We start from the raw sequence: 17,521 nt of genomic DNA, 5'->3' as shown, positions 1-17,521 counted from the left end.
GGCTGGCACATGCTCTGAGAACTCGGCTGTGGACGCCATCAGGACCCGGAGCTTTGCGTGGGTTTAAGGACATAAAGGATCTGGCCACCTCGGACACATAGATGGTAAAAGGGTGGTTCTCCTGATCGAGTTTGGCAGCAGGGGAGGTGTTGTCTGCCTCAAAGCGAGCATAATGGGGTCATTATCATTATAAAGTGCCTTTCAAGGTCCCAGTCAGAATCACACATTTATTTTCCATTTAATGTAAAATAATGATGTTTTGAGTTTTTATTACGAATGTATAATCATTAACACATATATATCTATACTATATTTACCATCTTGGGAGTTATTTTTTATTAATTTGTACTATTTTCTTTAAGTATGTGTAGGCAATTTTGCCATGTCCCTCTCACAATAGTGGGAGCAGCTATGAGTATAATAAGTCATTAAATTAAACAAAATTAAAATAATTTTTTTGTGGTCTTATTATTATTGACAAGAACTTTCATGAATGGGTAATTCTAGTAGTTTCCAACAGATATTTAATATAAATATTAAGTATTTAATGCATGTCCCTCAAATCAGTGTCCACCCTGTCATTATGTTGTAACTGGCCCTTTAATGCGGTAGCTGATGTCATCTGTGACATCACGACCACCAATTTGATGATCTTCAGTGATGGCTGACACATATGACCCCTTATCAGTAAGTATTTACACCTTAATTTCACAATTTTCTTCATATTGTCTTTCTTGTTGCATGGTGTCGAGCTTAACATGTCCACCCTATCATGGAGAAATATTTAAAAATATTATTTTTCAAAATTTTTAAATATTGTCATATTTATTTTGAGGTCACCTTCACTACTGCTAACTCTGCTAGCTGAGGGGCCCCCATGTGCTTAGCAATTGCAAATTTTAGCTGAAAATGTCCACCCTATCGTTGTCCACCCTGTCATTAATACTTCCCTGATAGGGTGGACATGATGCATGACAGGGGGGACAGGTGGATAGTTTTGTGACAATAATGACAATAATAACGTAATAAAATAACATTATACACACCTCTTGTTAACAATAACAATTAAAGTCAGACTGCTGGTTTAAGGGTGTCCTGCATCTGTTTTAGTTATAAGTCAAAGAGGAGCTGAAATAGCAAAACGTCAGACGTGATGCTGACCCTGACAGAAGAAGACAGTATCTTGAAAAAGAGAGGGCCAGGTGGAAGAAGGACAGAGACACTAGAAAGAAAAAGGGCAAAAAGAAAGAAGTGGAGAGAGGCAAAAAAAAGCAGCCAGAGCAAAGTCCAGGGCCATAGTTTTGCTTTTGTCAGAGACACCACCCAGCACTCCTGAAACTCAGCCCCAGCCAGGGCCCTCCAGGTTAGAAGTTGTTAAGTTAGTAAGAGATTAAGGATTTTTCATTACATCTCAAATATAATGAGAGGAAGGTGGGAGGGGAGAGTACAGAAGGGAACAGGTGCAGAGATGGAAAACTGGCTCCTTGGCCAATGCTGCGTGTGGGCAACTTGTGTGAACATTTGCCCAAAAGTGGGTGTAAGGCACATTAACTCTTATGGCGCATTTCCATTAGGGCCTGCTTGGCGCGGTACGGTTCGATACAGGTCGATTCGCAACGGAACGGTACGGTCGCGTTGTGTTTCCATTACAATGGTGGACCACCACAATGTGGGTGGAGTCGCTGTTGGCGCGCGGGTTGTAGTGTCGTGACATCATTTGTATGCGACCACAACACCGGTCGATGCCCCTTAACACATAGCATTATTGTATCTTATTTATCTTTATCTTCATTATTGTATGTGGTTGCTCTAATTATTGATAATAATTTGGTATTACTCAAACAGGCTGAACACACCCTGCATAAAAAGCATCAGTCATACAATCAAATGAAATCAAACTTTATTATGAAATATAGATATTTAAAGTACAACATATGTAAATAATATAGTTATAGCTAAAAAAAGTGCAAAAAGCAAATATATACGTATAGCTTTATATGAAATAAATATTTATAGTACTACAAGCAACATTTTGTGTGCTTTTACTGGCGTCTGTCTTGCATGGTGTTCACAAGTTCGCCAAGCACCCCGAGGAAAGCCCGGTTAAAGGAAACATTTTCCGCCAACTCCGCTCGCCTCGTCAGTGGAAGGGGAATCTTGAACGTAAAAAATAACAAATATTAAACACAAGCATTCCCGTGAAAGCAACAACAATATAGCGTAACTGCACAAAATGTGTAGCACGTCATCGCTGCTCATGCTGTGTTTATGGCTACAGCTAAATAGCAACTAGCAAGGCTAAGAGCTAGCTATTGTACAGTAGTGACTGTGGTGGTAACATTAACTACAAACAGCTCTAAACGCGCCCTACCGTATTCAGGGCCTCCCTCGGGAGCGACGCCCTCGGGACCACAGCCGGTCCCCCCCCAAACACACATTTAAGGGGAGGAGCATGCGTGGAATTACACATTTAACAGTTGACAACACGCTAGGACAAAACATGCACACAAAGACTAGACAAACAGAACTTAGTGTGCAGACACTGAACGAACGGGACCGATACTTGTGTGCACTACACATAAACGACAGTGACGCGCCGCTCAGAGTCGCAGTCGCTCCCCACATAAAACACACGACACACGGGGAGCGAGGCGACAGTGACGAGCGGCGACCGCGTCACACACACAAAACACTTAACATATAACAAACGCGCACGCACACAGATCCTCACGTCCGTTCACCTGGACACACTAACACCACACAAGACGAAGAGCTTACCAGGGAGACTGCCCTGGTCCTCGCCGTGCCACAAACACAACACGAGCACGGCGGAGCTCTTCCAACAAACAAACGACAAACACGAAGAGTTTTCCCAGGGCAGACAGCCCTGGTCCTCGCCGTGCCACAAACACAACACATAAGCACGACGGAACACTTCACAAAACACCACGCAGACAAACACTTACCACGAGACATGACCACGAACGAAGGAGAAAGAAAAAGAGACTGGCGGCTTCCGAAGGGTGGCTGGTCATTCTGTGACGGGCAGGGGTGAGCAACTAAAAGGAAGCGATCACACCAAGTCTCAGGGGAAAAAGGATGGTTTAATAGAAAGTGTGCAAACCAAAACCCGTGCAAAAGATCCAAATTAAGGATATAATGACCAGCGGTCAACTGGTACAAAGACAAGACATATATAGGCAAACAAACGACCCTCAGGTAAGACGGATCACGGGCTCCGCCCACCTGAGGGACGCACATGACGTCACCAAACAACAACAACAGCCGCTGTGGACGGAGGCGGCCAGTAGGGGGCACACCTCACTGTGACATCTACATGTCTGTGGTGGGGCTGGGGGTCTTGGGGCAGAAGGAATTTGTTTTTTCATAGGTGGCATTTCATCTTTGTCCGATGAAGAGTATACTTTTCTTCTACAAGTAAAAGTATGTTAATAACTGGTTCTATCACAGAATTGTTTTAAAACATTAATTGTATAGAATGCACAGCTTACTTGCTGACTCTCTTTCCTAGAACCTCTGTGTCAGAGTTAACATCTGATGTATAGCACGACTTTTTCCATTTAGAAAAAAACCTTATCAAATGATTCTGGGGGGAAATAATGACAGCCATGAAAAAGAACCATCTGTCATGCTATGATAAGGTCCTAATAATATTTTGTATTGTATATGTTAACATATGCATGTCTTTATTACCTGATTCATAAAGGATTCGCACACTGTGTTTTTTCCACCCTTTATCTGGCTGGGGAACCTCAGCTTTTTTAACACTTTTTAAAAAGTCGGCTTTGATCTTTATAGGGAGGCCACCAGGAGAACCCATCCATGTACCAGGACTTTGCCACTGGTCCAGTTTGCCCCTCCTTAATAAACTCCACTATGAGGTACTAGGGGTGGGCGATATAATATCGTTCACAAAAATACCGGTACATTTCTTTATTCGATAGGATTTCGCAATATCGCGACATTATGACGCAAGGACGCAGGTTGTGCGTGCAGCGCGCAAAATAAACATGGCCAACAGCGGAGAGAGCAGCAGTGCTCACACTGTGAATGATTTAGTTCCTAAACGAGGAGCTACATCAGTAGTGTGGAAGTATTTCATGAACAGTTCACGTTCAAAGTTCACAATTTTAATTATGAAATAGTTCAAAGTTCAGTTAATTTTACTTTTTTTCGTGAGATATTCAAATACTTTTTTCACGATTTGGCTGTTGCGCAATCAAGGGGCGGACACAAATGCGAAGCAGATAGTACAATCTCATTAGATTTTATTTCACATCTTACAGTTGCAGACGACACGCGAGTGGACCACGAATGACGTGGCATGATGAATAGAGAAATAACGCTTAATACACTGAAAGGCAGCGGAAATGACAAGGGCACAAAACTAGACCAAACACAAGAGTACAACTAATTGTTACATACACTGACATGAACAAACACACGGGAAGCAAGTAACGGCCATACATGAACACGAAGTCTAACAGAACATACATGTATTGCCAGGCACGATATCACGTTAGAGAACACGGAGACCAAACATGAACTGAAAACCTAAAACACTACGAACCTGAAAATGGAACAGAGACTTTAACCATACACAAACACGAAGCTAATCAAAACCACGAATCACAGATAAGGCGTGAATACCGTGCACATCCAACTAGGAAATAAAGAAACGACAATGATCCCCGAAGGTATAGTCTGGACATAGGCTATATATACACACCAACTAGGAGCTAAAGAAACGACAATGATCCCTGAAGGTATAGTCTGGACATATACACACCAACTAGGAGCTAAAGAAACGACAATGATCCCTGAAGGTATAGTCTGGACATATACACACCAACTAGGAGCTAAAGAAACGACAATGATCCCTCAAGGTATAGTCTGGACATAGGCAATACACACACACACACACTTGTAAAACTAAGACAAGCTAACACGGAACAGCTGAAACAGAGGGGCGTAACAAGAACAAGGAAAACATAAAAACGACAAGACTAGAAGGGGGCGGAGCCAGACGTGACAACTACAAGCTAGAAATCACTATACGTTCTTATAAGTGCTATGCCTACCCCGCTCTGCTGCAATTCATCACGGGTAAGGTCGTGCGGAAGCCAGTATGTTATTAACTAGCCAGTATGTTAACTATTCTCATGCGGACACTACGTTGCCCACAATGCATTGCGCACACAACGTCAAAACCATTTCTGTCTGGTGATGCATGATTTAAGCGGCACCAGCGAGAATACAGAAGGGAGGAACTTTCTCTCGTTGCGTTTCAAAAGAAAAAACAGATGTCACTCAGTTTTCAATGGAAACAAATTCCAACGTTCATTTACAGCAGGTATCACCAAATGGCGGACCGCGGTCCGGATCCGGACCCGAACGCCGTCCTGTCCGGACCCAATCACATTCCTGATACGGCCCCTGATTCGTTCGCCAACACCCCCCCCCCCCCCCCCCCCGCTCAACAACTTTCGTTCGCCACCGCGGACCCGGACCTAAGGTCTGAGCTATCTGCCAAAAATGGACCGCGGAAAGATTTAATTGATTACCCCTGATTTACAGTGATGTCTACCGTTCATGACACAATGTGAACTAATTCACATTCAAGTTATTTAAAAATGTGTTTCGTTCAGTTCAACGTTCACGAAAAAATGAGCGTGTTCAATGAATGCGTTCTTTTGAACTCGGTCACGCACAACACTGTGAATAGTGAATTTACTTGAGTTTCTCTTTTAACAACTTCCGCCCTGTCCTGCCTCTCTTCTTCGCGCAACTCATTTGGGACGTAGATTTGACTTATTACTGCCTCTTTGTTATTACCTTTTGGGAAGAAAAAATATCGAGATATATATCGTATATCGCCATTCAGCTAAAAAATATCGAGATATTATTTTTGCTCCATATCGCCCAGCCTTATGAGGTACATTGTAAGCTGTACTGTGAAGCCAGACCCCAGACCCGAAAATTAAATGTGTTCTGTCGGATAATACCTAAATAAATAATCTTCCATCTAGACAGCCATTCAAAAGCTTGAAATCAATGTTTTCATTAAAAAAATGGATGTTATAGATAATCATTATTCTTGATGCTCTACATCTCACGGTATGGGCCCTCTGTACCATGACATGTAGCGCATCAAGAATAATGATTATCTATAACATCAATTTTTCATTATCAGATATTGCGGCATAAAATTAGGTAATACGAAAATTAGATTTATGATCTAATAAATTATTTTTGATCTCATTGTTGATCACAAAATATTAAAAGTATATTACTATTTTAGAACATATCCGAACCTTTTGATGTGTAGCTTGCAGTACTATCTACAAATAACCTTAAAAAAATATATATGGCTGTTGGCTTGGTCAAGTTTGATAGTGAAGAGTGAGGTTGCCAGTTCTTTGTACTGTGTTGCACCACAGGAAGGTGGTGAAAGAGGACCAGAGGTATGTTCTTTTGTCACCCTTGTCTTTTTCTCCATGCTGTCACTCCATGGTTTCTGGGATAGTCTCTTTACAATCTGACTCAGAGGACAGCTAGGTTTCCTAATGAGCTTTTTAATTTTATTCAGGTTGTTTTCATATTGGAAAGCACTGAAGCTGTCGAGAGCACCATGTTTTTTACATCTTGTGCAAGATGCACTAAATTGTGAACATTGTAGAAGACAAATTTAGGGCCATACAGCTCTCCAAAATGAGACACAAAAAGACCCTATATGTAATTGGCGTAGCCCAAGTAGTCCTCGATCAGGCTATTATTGCTAAGTATGAAATTTCCCACAAACAGAAGCAGAAAATGTTCATACACTGCGGTGTGCAGTACATCTTTGAGCAGAACAGGACCCGTGTACAATAAAAATTGCCTAAATTCTGTGGCTTTCCATCTGTCAATTTCTCTGAGAGACCTTGGTCTACGTGCAAACTCTAGAGGCACGCAGCTCTGAGCACCCAGCAGTCGTTCTGTTAATAGATTTTGCTGAAACCCAGACAGCCTGCAAGTGAGAGGACCTAACTTAATACACAAGGTGGACCTAATACACAAGGTGCTTATAATCAAGAGGGAACCCAGATACCATTCCTGAAGATGTTCTTTCTAAAGGTGAAATGCCAAGGTGGTGATCTGAATCTGTCTTATTTTTGAAACTTTCATCGGTTCTGAGTGGCATGTCCGTTCTTGGATATGTCATTCTGTTGTCCATGTAAACTTCGTCCTGTGTGCATTTCTCACACCCATGGTACCCTGTGTGACCTTTTACACACTTAACAAAAGCACGTGCCGGTGCATCGCAAACCACAGAGGAGACCTTTAAGCATAGCCTGATTCCCTCAAAGTCAAACCCATCTTCCAGTTTAACTATCTCTGATACGAGGTCATCCAGAAACTCACTTGCAGAATCAGGCTTTCTTGCACCACAGAACAGTCCAATTGTGACAGGCTCATGGTGTGGTAAGTTTACAACAGTTACAAGAATCGGCCATAGTTGTGTTGGTGAACTTTTGAAAAGTGGCAGCCCATCAATGTTGATTTGAAGTTTCAAATGTTTGGTAACCTCTTGTTTTTTTTGTAGAATGTGCAAGATTGAGTGAAGCACACCAAAGTAGCAGTACTGACCACCAGCTTTCTCCTGAATTGCAAACTCACCTGACCTCACTGTACCTAATAGTGTCCTAGCATCTCTAGGTAAAGTTGGGTGATGCTTGCCAAGGACAGATAGCAGGGCATTTACGGCATTGTGCGTAATGTGGTGCTCAGCTGCCCATTTCGCAAGTTCATCCTGTAAAAAGTCACACTCCGTTTCAGAGTCAGATCCAGAATTAAACTCAGATAAATCATTAGTACAGGAACCATAGTCACTGTCTCACACACAGTACTTTGGCAGTCCATGAATTCCATGTTATCATCGCCATCTAGACCTATTGTATTGTTTTCTTTTTCTAAATTTTGCTCTGCCCCCACTCTGTTGCCTGAATTGACTGTATGTCTCTATCAACCCATTCTTTCGCTCTTCGTTTAATTGTCCAATAAGATGGTTTTCTGCAAGACATACTACACAATAAAGCAACATACAAAACATTGTCATATTCAGTCTGTTTTGTCATAACCATTTAAAGGAACTTTTGCATTTTCAATTCATACCTTTTTTGGATGAAGGCGGCACCTGTCTTGCAAGTCAACCTGCACAAAAAGAGACAATTATTGAGTGTTAGAAAAAAGTACTTTGGGACTTGTAGTTAATAATCTTGCCATGTTAGACTTGGTGATTACTTTAACTTTGACAAAGAAATAATAGGTTTTATGCATCTTGATCTTCATTCTGAACATTGTTAGTCACTATACCATGAAATGTTTGGAGTCAATTGTCATATGCTACTTGTGATAATCTTGTTTATAGCTGTATTTTGAGAGGGATCCAGAATATTTATGGGAGAGACATAAACTATATATATTTGATCATATACTTCTGTCATATCAGTTTGTCTGCCTCAAGATTTAATATATGGCATTCTAGATAATGAACTTTTATATATTTAATCATCTTTGATTGTTGACTACCTGACTGGCAAACCAAAGTATGTACGTCTGCAACACTGTGTGTCAGACAGAGTGGTCAGCAACACGGGAGCCCCACAAAGAACTGTTCTGTTTCCCTTCCTCTTCACTCTCTACACCACTGACTTCAACTACTGCACAGAGACCTGCCACCTCCAGAAGTTTTCTGATGATTCTCCACTAGTTGGATGTATCAGCAGGGGTGATGAAGATGAGTACAGGGCGACGGTGAACGACTTTGTTACATGGTGTGAGCTGAACCATCTACAGCTCAACGTGACGAAGACAAAGGAGCTGGTGGTAGACCTGAGGAGGGACAAAATGCAGGTGACCCCTGTTTCCATCAGAGGGGTCAGTGTGGACATTGTGGAGGACTATAAATATCTGGGCGTACACATCGACAACAGACTGGACTGGACTAAGAACACCGACGCCCTCTACAAGAAGGGCCAAAGTTGTCTCTATTTTCTGAGGCGGCTGAGGTCCTTCAATATCTGCAGGACCATGCTGAGGATCTTTTATGAGCCTGTAGTGGCCAGTACCATCCTATACATGGTGGCATGCTGGGGCAGCAGGCTGAGGGTGGCAGATGCCAATAGACTCAAGAAACTGATCCGAAGAGCCAGTGATGTTGTGGGTGTGGAGCTAGACTCTCTGACGGCAGTGTCTGAGAGGAGGACACTGTCCAAGCTGCGGACCATCATGAACAATGGCTTCCACCCTCTTCATCACACAGTGATGAGCCATAGGAGCACATTCAGTGCAAGACTCATTCAGCCTAGATGCACTACAGAACGCCACAGGAGGTCTTTCCTACCAGTGGCTATCAGACTTTACAATTCCTCTATTATCACATGACACCGCCCACATGTACAGTCATATTTTATTGTATAATATAATTTTATATATTATATTTTGCTTTGTATTATAAGTCCTTGTATCTTTAGATATGCATATTGCAATTTTCTTTATTGCTGTAAATTATTTCTTGGGAGTGCTTATACCTATATAGGTTGCTGCTGTAACAAGTGCAATTTCCCCCTGGGATCAATAGAGTATTTCTGATTCTGATTTATACTTGCTGGATTGTTTTAGGTCATCTGCATTGCTGTTCATTATTGTGAATACATGAGCTGCAATGCAGATTACCTAAAACCCAAAAAGTTGTGTAAAGATTAAATATATAATAGTTCATTAAAGACATGACATAAATGACCCTGTCGGGGTCGCTATAGTACCCAAAAACCTAAATTATAAAAACTCATGCTGCAATCCTGTTGTGCAGAATACAGACAAGTAATGGGTCTTGTATGATTGAGATCAATGAGGTCAATAACTTTCCAATTACATCTCATAACAAAAAGTGCACTGCCTGACTAGAAATGAACCTTTTCATTCACTAAAATGTCTTTTGTCACTATAATATCTGTATGGTAATACTTGGCCTCCATCTACTGGCAAACTGACTGAAAACCTTACATGAAAGAACGAGGCTGAAGTTGGTTCCTTATTCGCCGGTGTCTTATTCACACTTTCCATTCCAAATAATGGTGGAAAATAAGTATTTGGTCACCTACAAACAAGCAAGATTTCTGGCTGTCACAGATCTGTAACTTCTTTTTTAAGAGGCTCCTCTTTCCCCCACTCATTACCTGTATTAATGGCACCTTTTTGAAGTTGTTAACAGTATACAGAATGCTGAGTTGCATCCAAAGAACACCATACCAACTGTGAACCATGGGGGTGGCAACATCATGCTTTGGGGCTTCAACCTTGTGAAGACCTACAGAAAACGTTTGACCTCTGTCATTACCAACAGAGGATATACAACAAAGTATTGAGTTGAACTTTTGTTATTGACCAAATACTTATTTTCCACCATTATTTGCAAATAAATTCTTTAAAAGTCAGACAAAATGATTTTCTCAATTTTTTTTCCACATTTTGTCTCTCATAGTCTGCCTATGATGTCAATTATCGGCCTCTCATCTTTTAAAGTGGGAGAACTTGCACAATTGGTGACTGACTAAATACTTAATTTCCCCACTGTACCGCCATTAACCTGAACGGAACTGTAAAGTTAGAGTGAGGCGGAGCTAAGAAAAAAAAAACAAAAAAAAAACATGAATATTCGAATACCAAAATTAAAAACCGAATACCTACTCAATGACCGAATATCCGGGTCCAGCCCTAGTCACTTATGTGGTCAACTAAACCTGCTTGTCAGATCTCTGAGACGATGTAAGAATCAGGAGATACAGCCATACAAACTAAGACCAATGCACTATATGCACAGTACATTCTATCGCCTGACATGCCAACTTCACAGGTCAATAAAAAAATATATTCTACAGTAAAAAACCTTCTTCTTCTGGATTTATACAGTCACTTATGTGGTCAACTAAACCTGCTTGTCAGATCTCTGAGATGATGTAAGAATCAGGAGATACAGCCATAGAAACTAAGACCAATGCACTGTATGCACATTACATTCTATCGCCTGACATGCCAATTTCACGGGATGATTGTAAAAATATTCTACAGTAAAAAACCTTCTTCTTCTGGATTTATACAGTCACTTATGTGGTCAACCAAACCAGCTTGTCAGATCCCGGAGACGATGTAAGAATCAGGAGATACAGCCATAGAAATGTACAATACATTCTATCGCGGCGACATAATGAAACTACCGCATTATTTTTTAAGGTGGGAAAGTGCGAATAAGACACTGGCGAATAAGGAACAAATTTCAGCCTCGTCATGAAAGACCACACACACAAAGCTAATCTCAGCATGTGATTTAGTTCTATGATCTAAATCATTTTGCCAATACAATTAATTTTGATCATTTTGGCCCTTTAGTGCCTCAATTGATTCTGCATATTTGTATTCACGGCTGTTCAAACTTATTCACAACAGGCCAAGACAAGCCAAGTGTGTTTCCTAGCGTTAGCCAAAGCTAAAATGAGGCTAGGTTAATGGCTAGCCGGCGATAACCATTCTTAAGGCAATATGCTAACAGTGACGCTAACAACGTCACAAACGGCAGCCAGTTAATGCTAAATTAATAATATAATTGTATTTGTTAGTATGAATTGACAAGTTTCTAGCTATGAATATAAAAAAACTGCTCCTAAAAACGAACGGTAGTGTTCTTCAGGAAATTTGGCCACAGACAGTAAATGTTAGCCAGTTAGCAAAGTTACTTACTTTTGTAAACGGTGAACAGGTCAGGAGTAGTCGGTGTCATCGGCTATAGCTCACAAAACAGTTGAGTGTCCGTTAATTGGTTAGCTCGCGCTAGCTCTTTAAACTCGCCACGGAGATTCCAACAATCTTGTTGAGGTGTTTCGCTGCTACAATACGAAAGTAGGCGGCGTGGTTAAATTGGTTAAATTCAAAATGGAACACGATGTTACGACCTTTTCCAGATGTATTGGAGATGTAAGTGTGCTAGCTGTCAAATTGCAGATCAGGTGAAGATGTAAGGAAGACGTATATGCGTAGACGTCTGCAACACGATGATAATAAGACCAATGTAAGATCAATCCAAATGGAACAGACGCATTTAAGATGTTACGACCTTTTCCAGACGTATTGGAGACGTATATGTGCTATCAGGGATTCCACGACAGGACCGACTGTTAACTTGAGAACATGGTTTGAATTTAACTTACCTTTAACTATAAAATTTTCAGAGACACGACGAATTTCGCGTCGCATATTTTTATCACAACTCGGTTTGAATAAACCGTGGGAGATATACTCCTTTAACTCGCCATAAAATCTAAAATCCTTCATTTTTTCACAATGACACACTCCGTTTACTACTTCGCATCCAGTAGTGTCGTAAAGTGTTAACGCATGCGCAAAATATCTGCCCGTGTCGTTAACGCATGCGCAAAATATCTGCCCGATACGTCCCTGGGCCAATCGCACATGTTCTCGCGCATGCTCGGTACGGATCGGGCAGAGTGTACGGATCGGGGAGTCACGTACGGTCTCTGGTTACTAAGTAACGCGTTACTGACAACACTGGTGACGTCACAGTCAAAGTGACTATAAAAGGAGCGGCCGCTGTTTAAAACGACGGACGACGTTTTTGATGATTGCGGAGCAATGTTTCATGGGATATACGTAATCAATTGGGCCGTGAGGAAACTGATGAGCGTAAGTTCAAATTCGTTTGAGATGGTACCTTAATTCCTAGCTCCTCGGTTACATTTTAACTATTTATAGTAGGTCTAATTACAATTCAGGTTGTTGCAAAATAGAATGTGTAAATGATTTATCCAAAATGACTATCATGAAGTAAGCGGCACTGTTTTACGTCAGGGGCGGAGACAGGTAATTTTATGGGGAATATGTCTTTAGCTTTTGTCTTTGACCTCCCCAGGCCACCGCGCAGGTGAACCCGGCTCCCCGTGACGCCACGCGGGCAAACCCGGCTCGCCATGACATGGCCGCACGTACCGCCGCCGCCCGTGACGAGGCCGGTGACGAGGCCGGTGACGTGGCCCGTGACGCATCCGCACGTGACGCAGCCGCCCATGCCCACCGCCCGCGGCTGCACCCCGTGTCCCCGGGGCCGCCACCCATGGTCCGGAGGACGCCCTCGTTACAATTGCATCTGATGACCGTAAGTTCAAGTTCCTTTGAGATGGTATCCTAGCTCCTCGGTTATATTTTAACTATTTATAGTAGGTCTAATTACAATTCAGGTTGTTGCTAAATAGACTGTGTAAATGATTTTTCCAAAATGACTATCATGAAGTAAGCTGCACTGTTTTACGTCAGGGGCAGAGACAGGTCTATGACCCGGCCCGTGACGCAGCCGCCCGTAACGCGGCCCGTGCCTTTGTCGCCCTTCACGAATGCTTCGATTTCCTCCAGTACGGGTGGTCGCCCCGTGTCCAGAGGGTGCCGGTCATGATATTACAAATGCGTCTGGAGCGCGTAAGTTCAAGTTCCTTTGAGATGGTATCCTAGCTCCTCGGTTACATTTTAACTATTTATAGTAGGTCTAATTACAATTCAGGTTGTTGCAAAATAGAATGTGTAAATGATTTATCCAAAATGACTATCATGAAGTAAGCGGCACTGTTTTACGTCAGGGGCGGAGACAGGTAATTTTATGGGGAATATGTCTTTACCTTTTGTCTTTGACCTCCCCAGGCCGCCGCGCGGGTGAACCCGGCTCGCCATGACATCGCTGCACGTACCGCCGCCGTGGTCCGGAGGACGCCCTCGTTACAATTGCATCTGATGACCGTAAGTTCAAGTTCCTTTGAGATGGTATCCTAGCTCTTCGGTTACATTTTAACTATTTGTAGTAGGGGCGGAGACAGGTAATTTTATGGGGAATATGTCTTTAGCTTTTGTGTTCGACCTCCCCAGGCCGCCACGCAGGTGAACCCGGCTCCCCGTGATGCCACGCGGGCAAACCCGGCTCGCCGTGACCTCGCCACCCCTGATGACGCTGCACGTGCCACCGCTGCACGTGCTGCCGCTGCTGCACGTGCCGCCGCTGCACGTGCCGGCGTTGCACGTGCCGCCGCTGCCGGCTATGAAGCCGCCGCCGCCCGTGAAGCCGCCGCCCGTGAAGCCGCCGCCCGTGAAGCCGCCGCCCGTGAAGCCGCCGCCCGTGAAGCCGCCGCACATGCCGCGTCTCGTGCCGCGGCCCGAGACGCGGCCCGAGACGCGGCCCGAGACGCGGCCCGAGACGCGGCCCGAGACGCCGCCCGAGACGCCGCCCGAGACGCGGCCCGAGACGCCGCCCGAGACGCCGCCCGAGACGCCGCCCGAGACGCCGCCGCCCGTCCCTCAGACGCCGGTGACACCCGAACACTGCCCCCAGTGTTCCCGAGGCCGCCGCCCCCGTAGTGGCCGCCCGTGGCCACCGCCCCGTGCCGCCCATGACGGCGACCCTGGCTTCCATGACAAAGTACGTGACAACGCGTGAATTTACTTTGAAATTCATATTAAAAGCACAATATAGGCCTCTCTAACATAATTATCTGTAATTTCTGAAGTGATGTGTCAGATTGTCTGCTGAGTGATTTTAAACTATTGTGTGGTCATTTCTGTTCAGAAAGCGAAGACACGGTCGTGAAAGGACTGGGTTTGTGCCACGTCGTGCCTTACACGGGTGCTGGTCTGAAGAATGTTTGAGTGTGCAGCTGTGTTCTGCACATGCATCTTCATCCACAATATCTGCTCTGCACAGTGACCAGTGACTGTATATATAATGGACAGTACGTCGCCGTTGACTCCCATTGTGAACTTTTGAAGCCACCAAGATGGCCGCCGGACACATATAAAATATAATTGCTCAAAAAACTTATTTTACGTGTAATAAAAATTCAAAGTTTCTTGTCCGGCCCGTTCACTTACATGGGAATGGGCGGGGTTAAAAGTTGTACTGCAGCCAGCCACTAGAGGGCAGCTGACTCACGGAGGCTTCACTTTTCACTCGTGTCGTCCAGTCCACTGTATCTGATAGTGACGCACAGGCAGCGGACGTGGGGCTCGAGTGTCTTAAGGAAGAAAATGGATGAGGCTATTAATAGTATCGAAAAGTCATTTTTGCCAGGTAAATTAAAGTTATGGTGTTTGCAGTTTGGATTGTTGCCTCGTCTAAAGTGGCCACTAACAGTGTATGATATTCTGATGACTAAAGTTGAGAGGCTAGAAAGGATTGTTAATAAGGCTGTAAGTAAATGGCTTGGGGTTCCACATTGTCTTAGTAGTGTGGCATGGTTTGGGAGAGGAGTGCTAGAACTGCCACTAACAAGCTTAGTTGAGGAGTTTAAATGTGCCAAGGTAGGCCAAGAAATTTTTTTTAATTTTATTTAACCTTTATTTAACCAGGAATTCCCATTGAGATTCAAAATCTTTTACAAGAGAGACCTGGCCAAGGTAGCAGCCAAACCACAGATACAATATAAAAATACAAAATACAATATAAAAATACAAAAGGTCTCAAGAAGAACAAGCACAAGTCTCCATCATTACATTCTTTAAGGCAGCTTTAAATCTATTTAAGGACATGAGTGTTTCTATTTTAAGCACTTTTTGTAGATTATTCCATCCCCAATTTTCCTAATTCAGTTGACACTCGTGGTACATTAAAAAGCAACCACTTGTTAGAGTGAAGCTGATATGGACCAGAGCTAACAGACAGAAGATTACAAAGGTATATTGGAAGTTTGCCAAGTATTGCTTTATAGATAAAGATATACCAATGTTGTTGTCTACGAATGTTGTTAATAGAGTCGAAAGATGCACTGATCAAAGCAGCGGCACCAGTGACTCATACAGGAAGAAAGTGGAATTCCCAAGAGGCAACTCAGGCAGCAAAGAGGGCATTGGAGCATAGAGATGTTGTAGAGCAGGTGCAAAATGAGAGGGAAGGACTAGGGTCAGGTGATACATGGAGGGCATTCAGCAAGGCCACATCACCTAAGAGAAGGCGAATGGTGACTGGTTTATTCGAGAGCAGGAGGAGGAAGTAAGACGGGCAAAAGCTGCAGGACAGTGGATGAAATGGGACAGTGTGGAGAAGAGAATCACCTGGGGAGAGTTATGGGCATTGGATGCAAGCCGTATAAAATTTCTTGTGGGAGCTACCTATGATGTGCTTCCAACTCCACAAAACCTTGGGCAGTGGTTAGGTGAGGATCCAACTTGTAAGCTATGTGCAGGAAGTGGTACATTGAAGCACATCCTGTCGGCATGTAAGGTGAGTTTGTCACAGGGACGTTACACATGGAGGCATAATCAGGTACTCAAATCATTGGCAGGTGCACTGGATAAGAAGCGGTTGGAAGTTAATGGCATGCCAGTTGCTAGTTCCAATAGAGTAATTAGGTTTGTGTGTGAGGGGCAGCATAGTAAGGAGCCAGCAGTCTTCAAAAGTTGGCGGTAAGTGGGCCGATGCAAGAGATTGGAAACTGTTGGTTGATGTAGGCTGTAAAGTAGCTACAGGTCCCAGAGTGTATTGTAGTCACAACCTTGAGGCCAGATGTTGTGTTGTAAGCGGATAGTGTATTTCATAGTGTTAACTGTTCCATTTGAAGATGAAGTTGATGCAGCATATGAAAGGAAAAGGTTGAAGTATGCAGATTTGGTGGCTGAGGTAAGAGAGCGGGGCTGGCAAGCATATATTAGACCTGTAGAGGTAGGGGCTAGGGGTTTTGTGGCGAAGTCTGCCACAAGACTGCTGGCTGAGTTTGGATTTAGAGGCTGTGTGATGAGAGCATTGATGAGGAGTTGTTCAGCAGTAGCTGAGAGATCTAGTCAGTGGGTGTGGCTAAGAAGGGCTGATGTTAGGTGGGGTAAGGATAGTACTTGAAGAGAAGTTGTTTGGTGTGTGTGATGTTGGGATATGGATATGGGTAGCAAGGTTGTATATTTATTTGTTTATTTATTTATTCACAAATGAACAATTCATAAATATGAAAACAAGCAAAGTCCACATAATCACAACTTCATTGTTTAATAATTAGTCAAATTAATAATTATAATAGCACACGATATCCATCACCAGCGCAGGACCCTCAACCTGTTTGCTCTGCGCACCACGTTACTGTTTCTCTGTGGGGAAAAAACAACATCAGAGTGAGTGACATCTCTCCGGAAAGATGCCAAAAAGACCGAAGTTCTCTGGTGCCCAGAGGAGAAAAATGAGAAAAGAGGAGGAAGAAACCAAAGGTAATATAATATGGTGAATTACACTATACTGTATGTTGTTGAAGGGAGCTTCGTTTTAATATGAGAATGCATGTTGATGTGTTTCCATCTTTGGCGGAGAATTTTTATAAGCAGATCTTACACACTGACTCATATAGGTTTACTGACTCTCCCTTTTAATTTGAAACAAATCCAAAATGTTGCTGTAGCAGTGGTGTTTTTCTTTGAAACCAGTTCGCTT

At 43.1% G+C, this 17,521-nt stretch overlaps 2 protein-coding genes across 9 annotated transcripts; one reads left to right on the top strand and one right to left on the bottom strand.

Moving 5' to 3' along the window:
* Positions 1–1,559: 1,559 nt before the first annotated feature.
* On the bottom strand, positions 1,560–12,551 carry LOC143521486 (uncharacterized). Of its 8 annotated transcripts, XM_077014399.1 has the most exons (6): positions 12,267–12,551; positions 11,800–11,945; positions 8,736–8,923; positions 8,176–8,214; positions 7,681–7,813; positions 1,560–2,156 (listed from the first exon to the last, which is right to left on the bottom strand). In XM_077014399.1, exons 2-6 carry the CDS (start codon positions 11,837–11,839, stop codon positions 2,104–2,106), a joined length of 453 nt encoding a protein of 150 aa, XP_076870514.1. In that variant the 5' UTR covers positions 11,840–11,945; positions 12,267–12,551; the 3' UTR covers positions 1,560–2,103. The 8 variants fall into 8 exon arrangements, 3 of the variants coding, with proteins under 3 accessions (XP_076870514.1, XP_076870515.1, XP_076870513.1); XM_077014400.1 differs by lacking the exon at positions 7,681–7,813; XR_013132764.1 differs by lacking the exon at positions 1,560–2,156 and having other exon boundaries at positions 5,730–7,813; positions 8,593–8,895.
* A 156-nt stretch (positions 12,552–12,707) lies between these two features.
* Positions 12,708–14,237, top strand: LOC143522234 (uncharacterized). The gene is made up of 7 exons (XM_077016040.1): positions 12,708–12,759; positions 12,986–13,228; positions 13,387–13,545; positions 13,765–13,860; positions 13,987–14,118; positions 14,162–14,178; positions 14,225–14,237. Exons 1-7 carry the CDS (start codon positions 12,709–12,711, stop codon positions 14,235–14,237), a joined length of 711 nt encoding a protein of 236 aa, XP_076872155.1. The 5' UTR covers position 12,708.
* Positions 14,238–17,521: the final 3,284 nt, after the last annotated feature.

The sequence above is a fragment of the Brachyhypopomus gauderio genome, chromosome 8, assembly GCF_052324685.1.
Source record: "Brachyhypopomus gauderio isolate BG-103 chromosome 8, BGAUD_0.2, whole genome shotgun sequence".
Taxonomy (NCBI): domain Eukaryota; kingdom Metazoa; phylum Chordata; class Actinopteri; order Gymnotiformes; family Hypopomidae; genus Brachyhypopomus; species Brachyhypopomus gauderio.
This window is presented reverse-complemented; position numbering and strand designations above follow the sequence as displayed.

Excerpts from the sequence above, each read along its gene's own strand:
- LOC143521486 (XM_077014398.1), bottom strand. The coding sequence starts at position 11,839 with ATGACACCGACTACTCCTGACCTGTTCACCGTTTACAAAA. Across the intron at positions 8,924-11,799 it reads CCTGTTCACCGTTTACAAAA|GGGTCACCTGCATTTTGTCC; the intron begins GTAAGTAACTTT and ends TGATGGAAACAG. Across the intron at positions 8,215-8,735 it reads AAAACTTCTGGAGGTGGCAG|GTTGACTTGCAAGACAGGTG; the intron begins GTCTCTGTGCAG and ends CTTTTTGTGCAG.
- LOC143522234 (XM_077016040.1), top strand. The coding sequence starts at position 12,709 with ATGTTTCATGGGATATACGTAATCAATTGGGCCGTGAGGAAACTGATG. Across the intron at positions 12,760-12,985 it reads CCGTGAGGAAACTGATGAGC|GCCACCGCGCAGGTGAACCC; the intron begins GTAAGTTCAAAT and ends TGACCTCCCCAG. Across the intron at positions 13,546-13,764 it reads TACAAATGCGTCTGGAGCGC|GCCGCCGCGCGGGTGAACCC; the intron begins GTAAGTTCAAGT and ends TGACCTCCCCAG.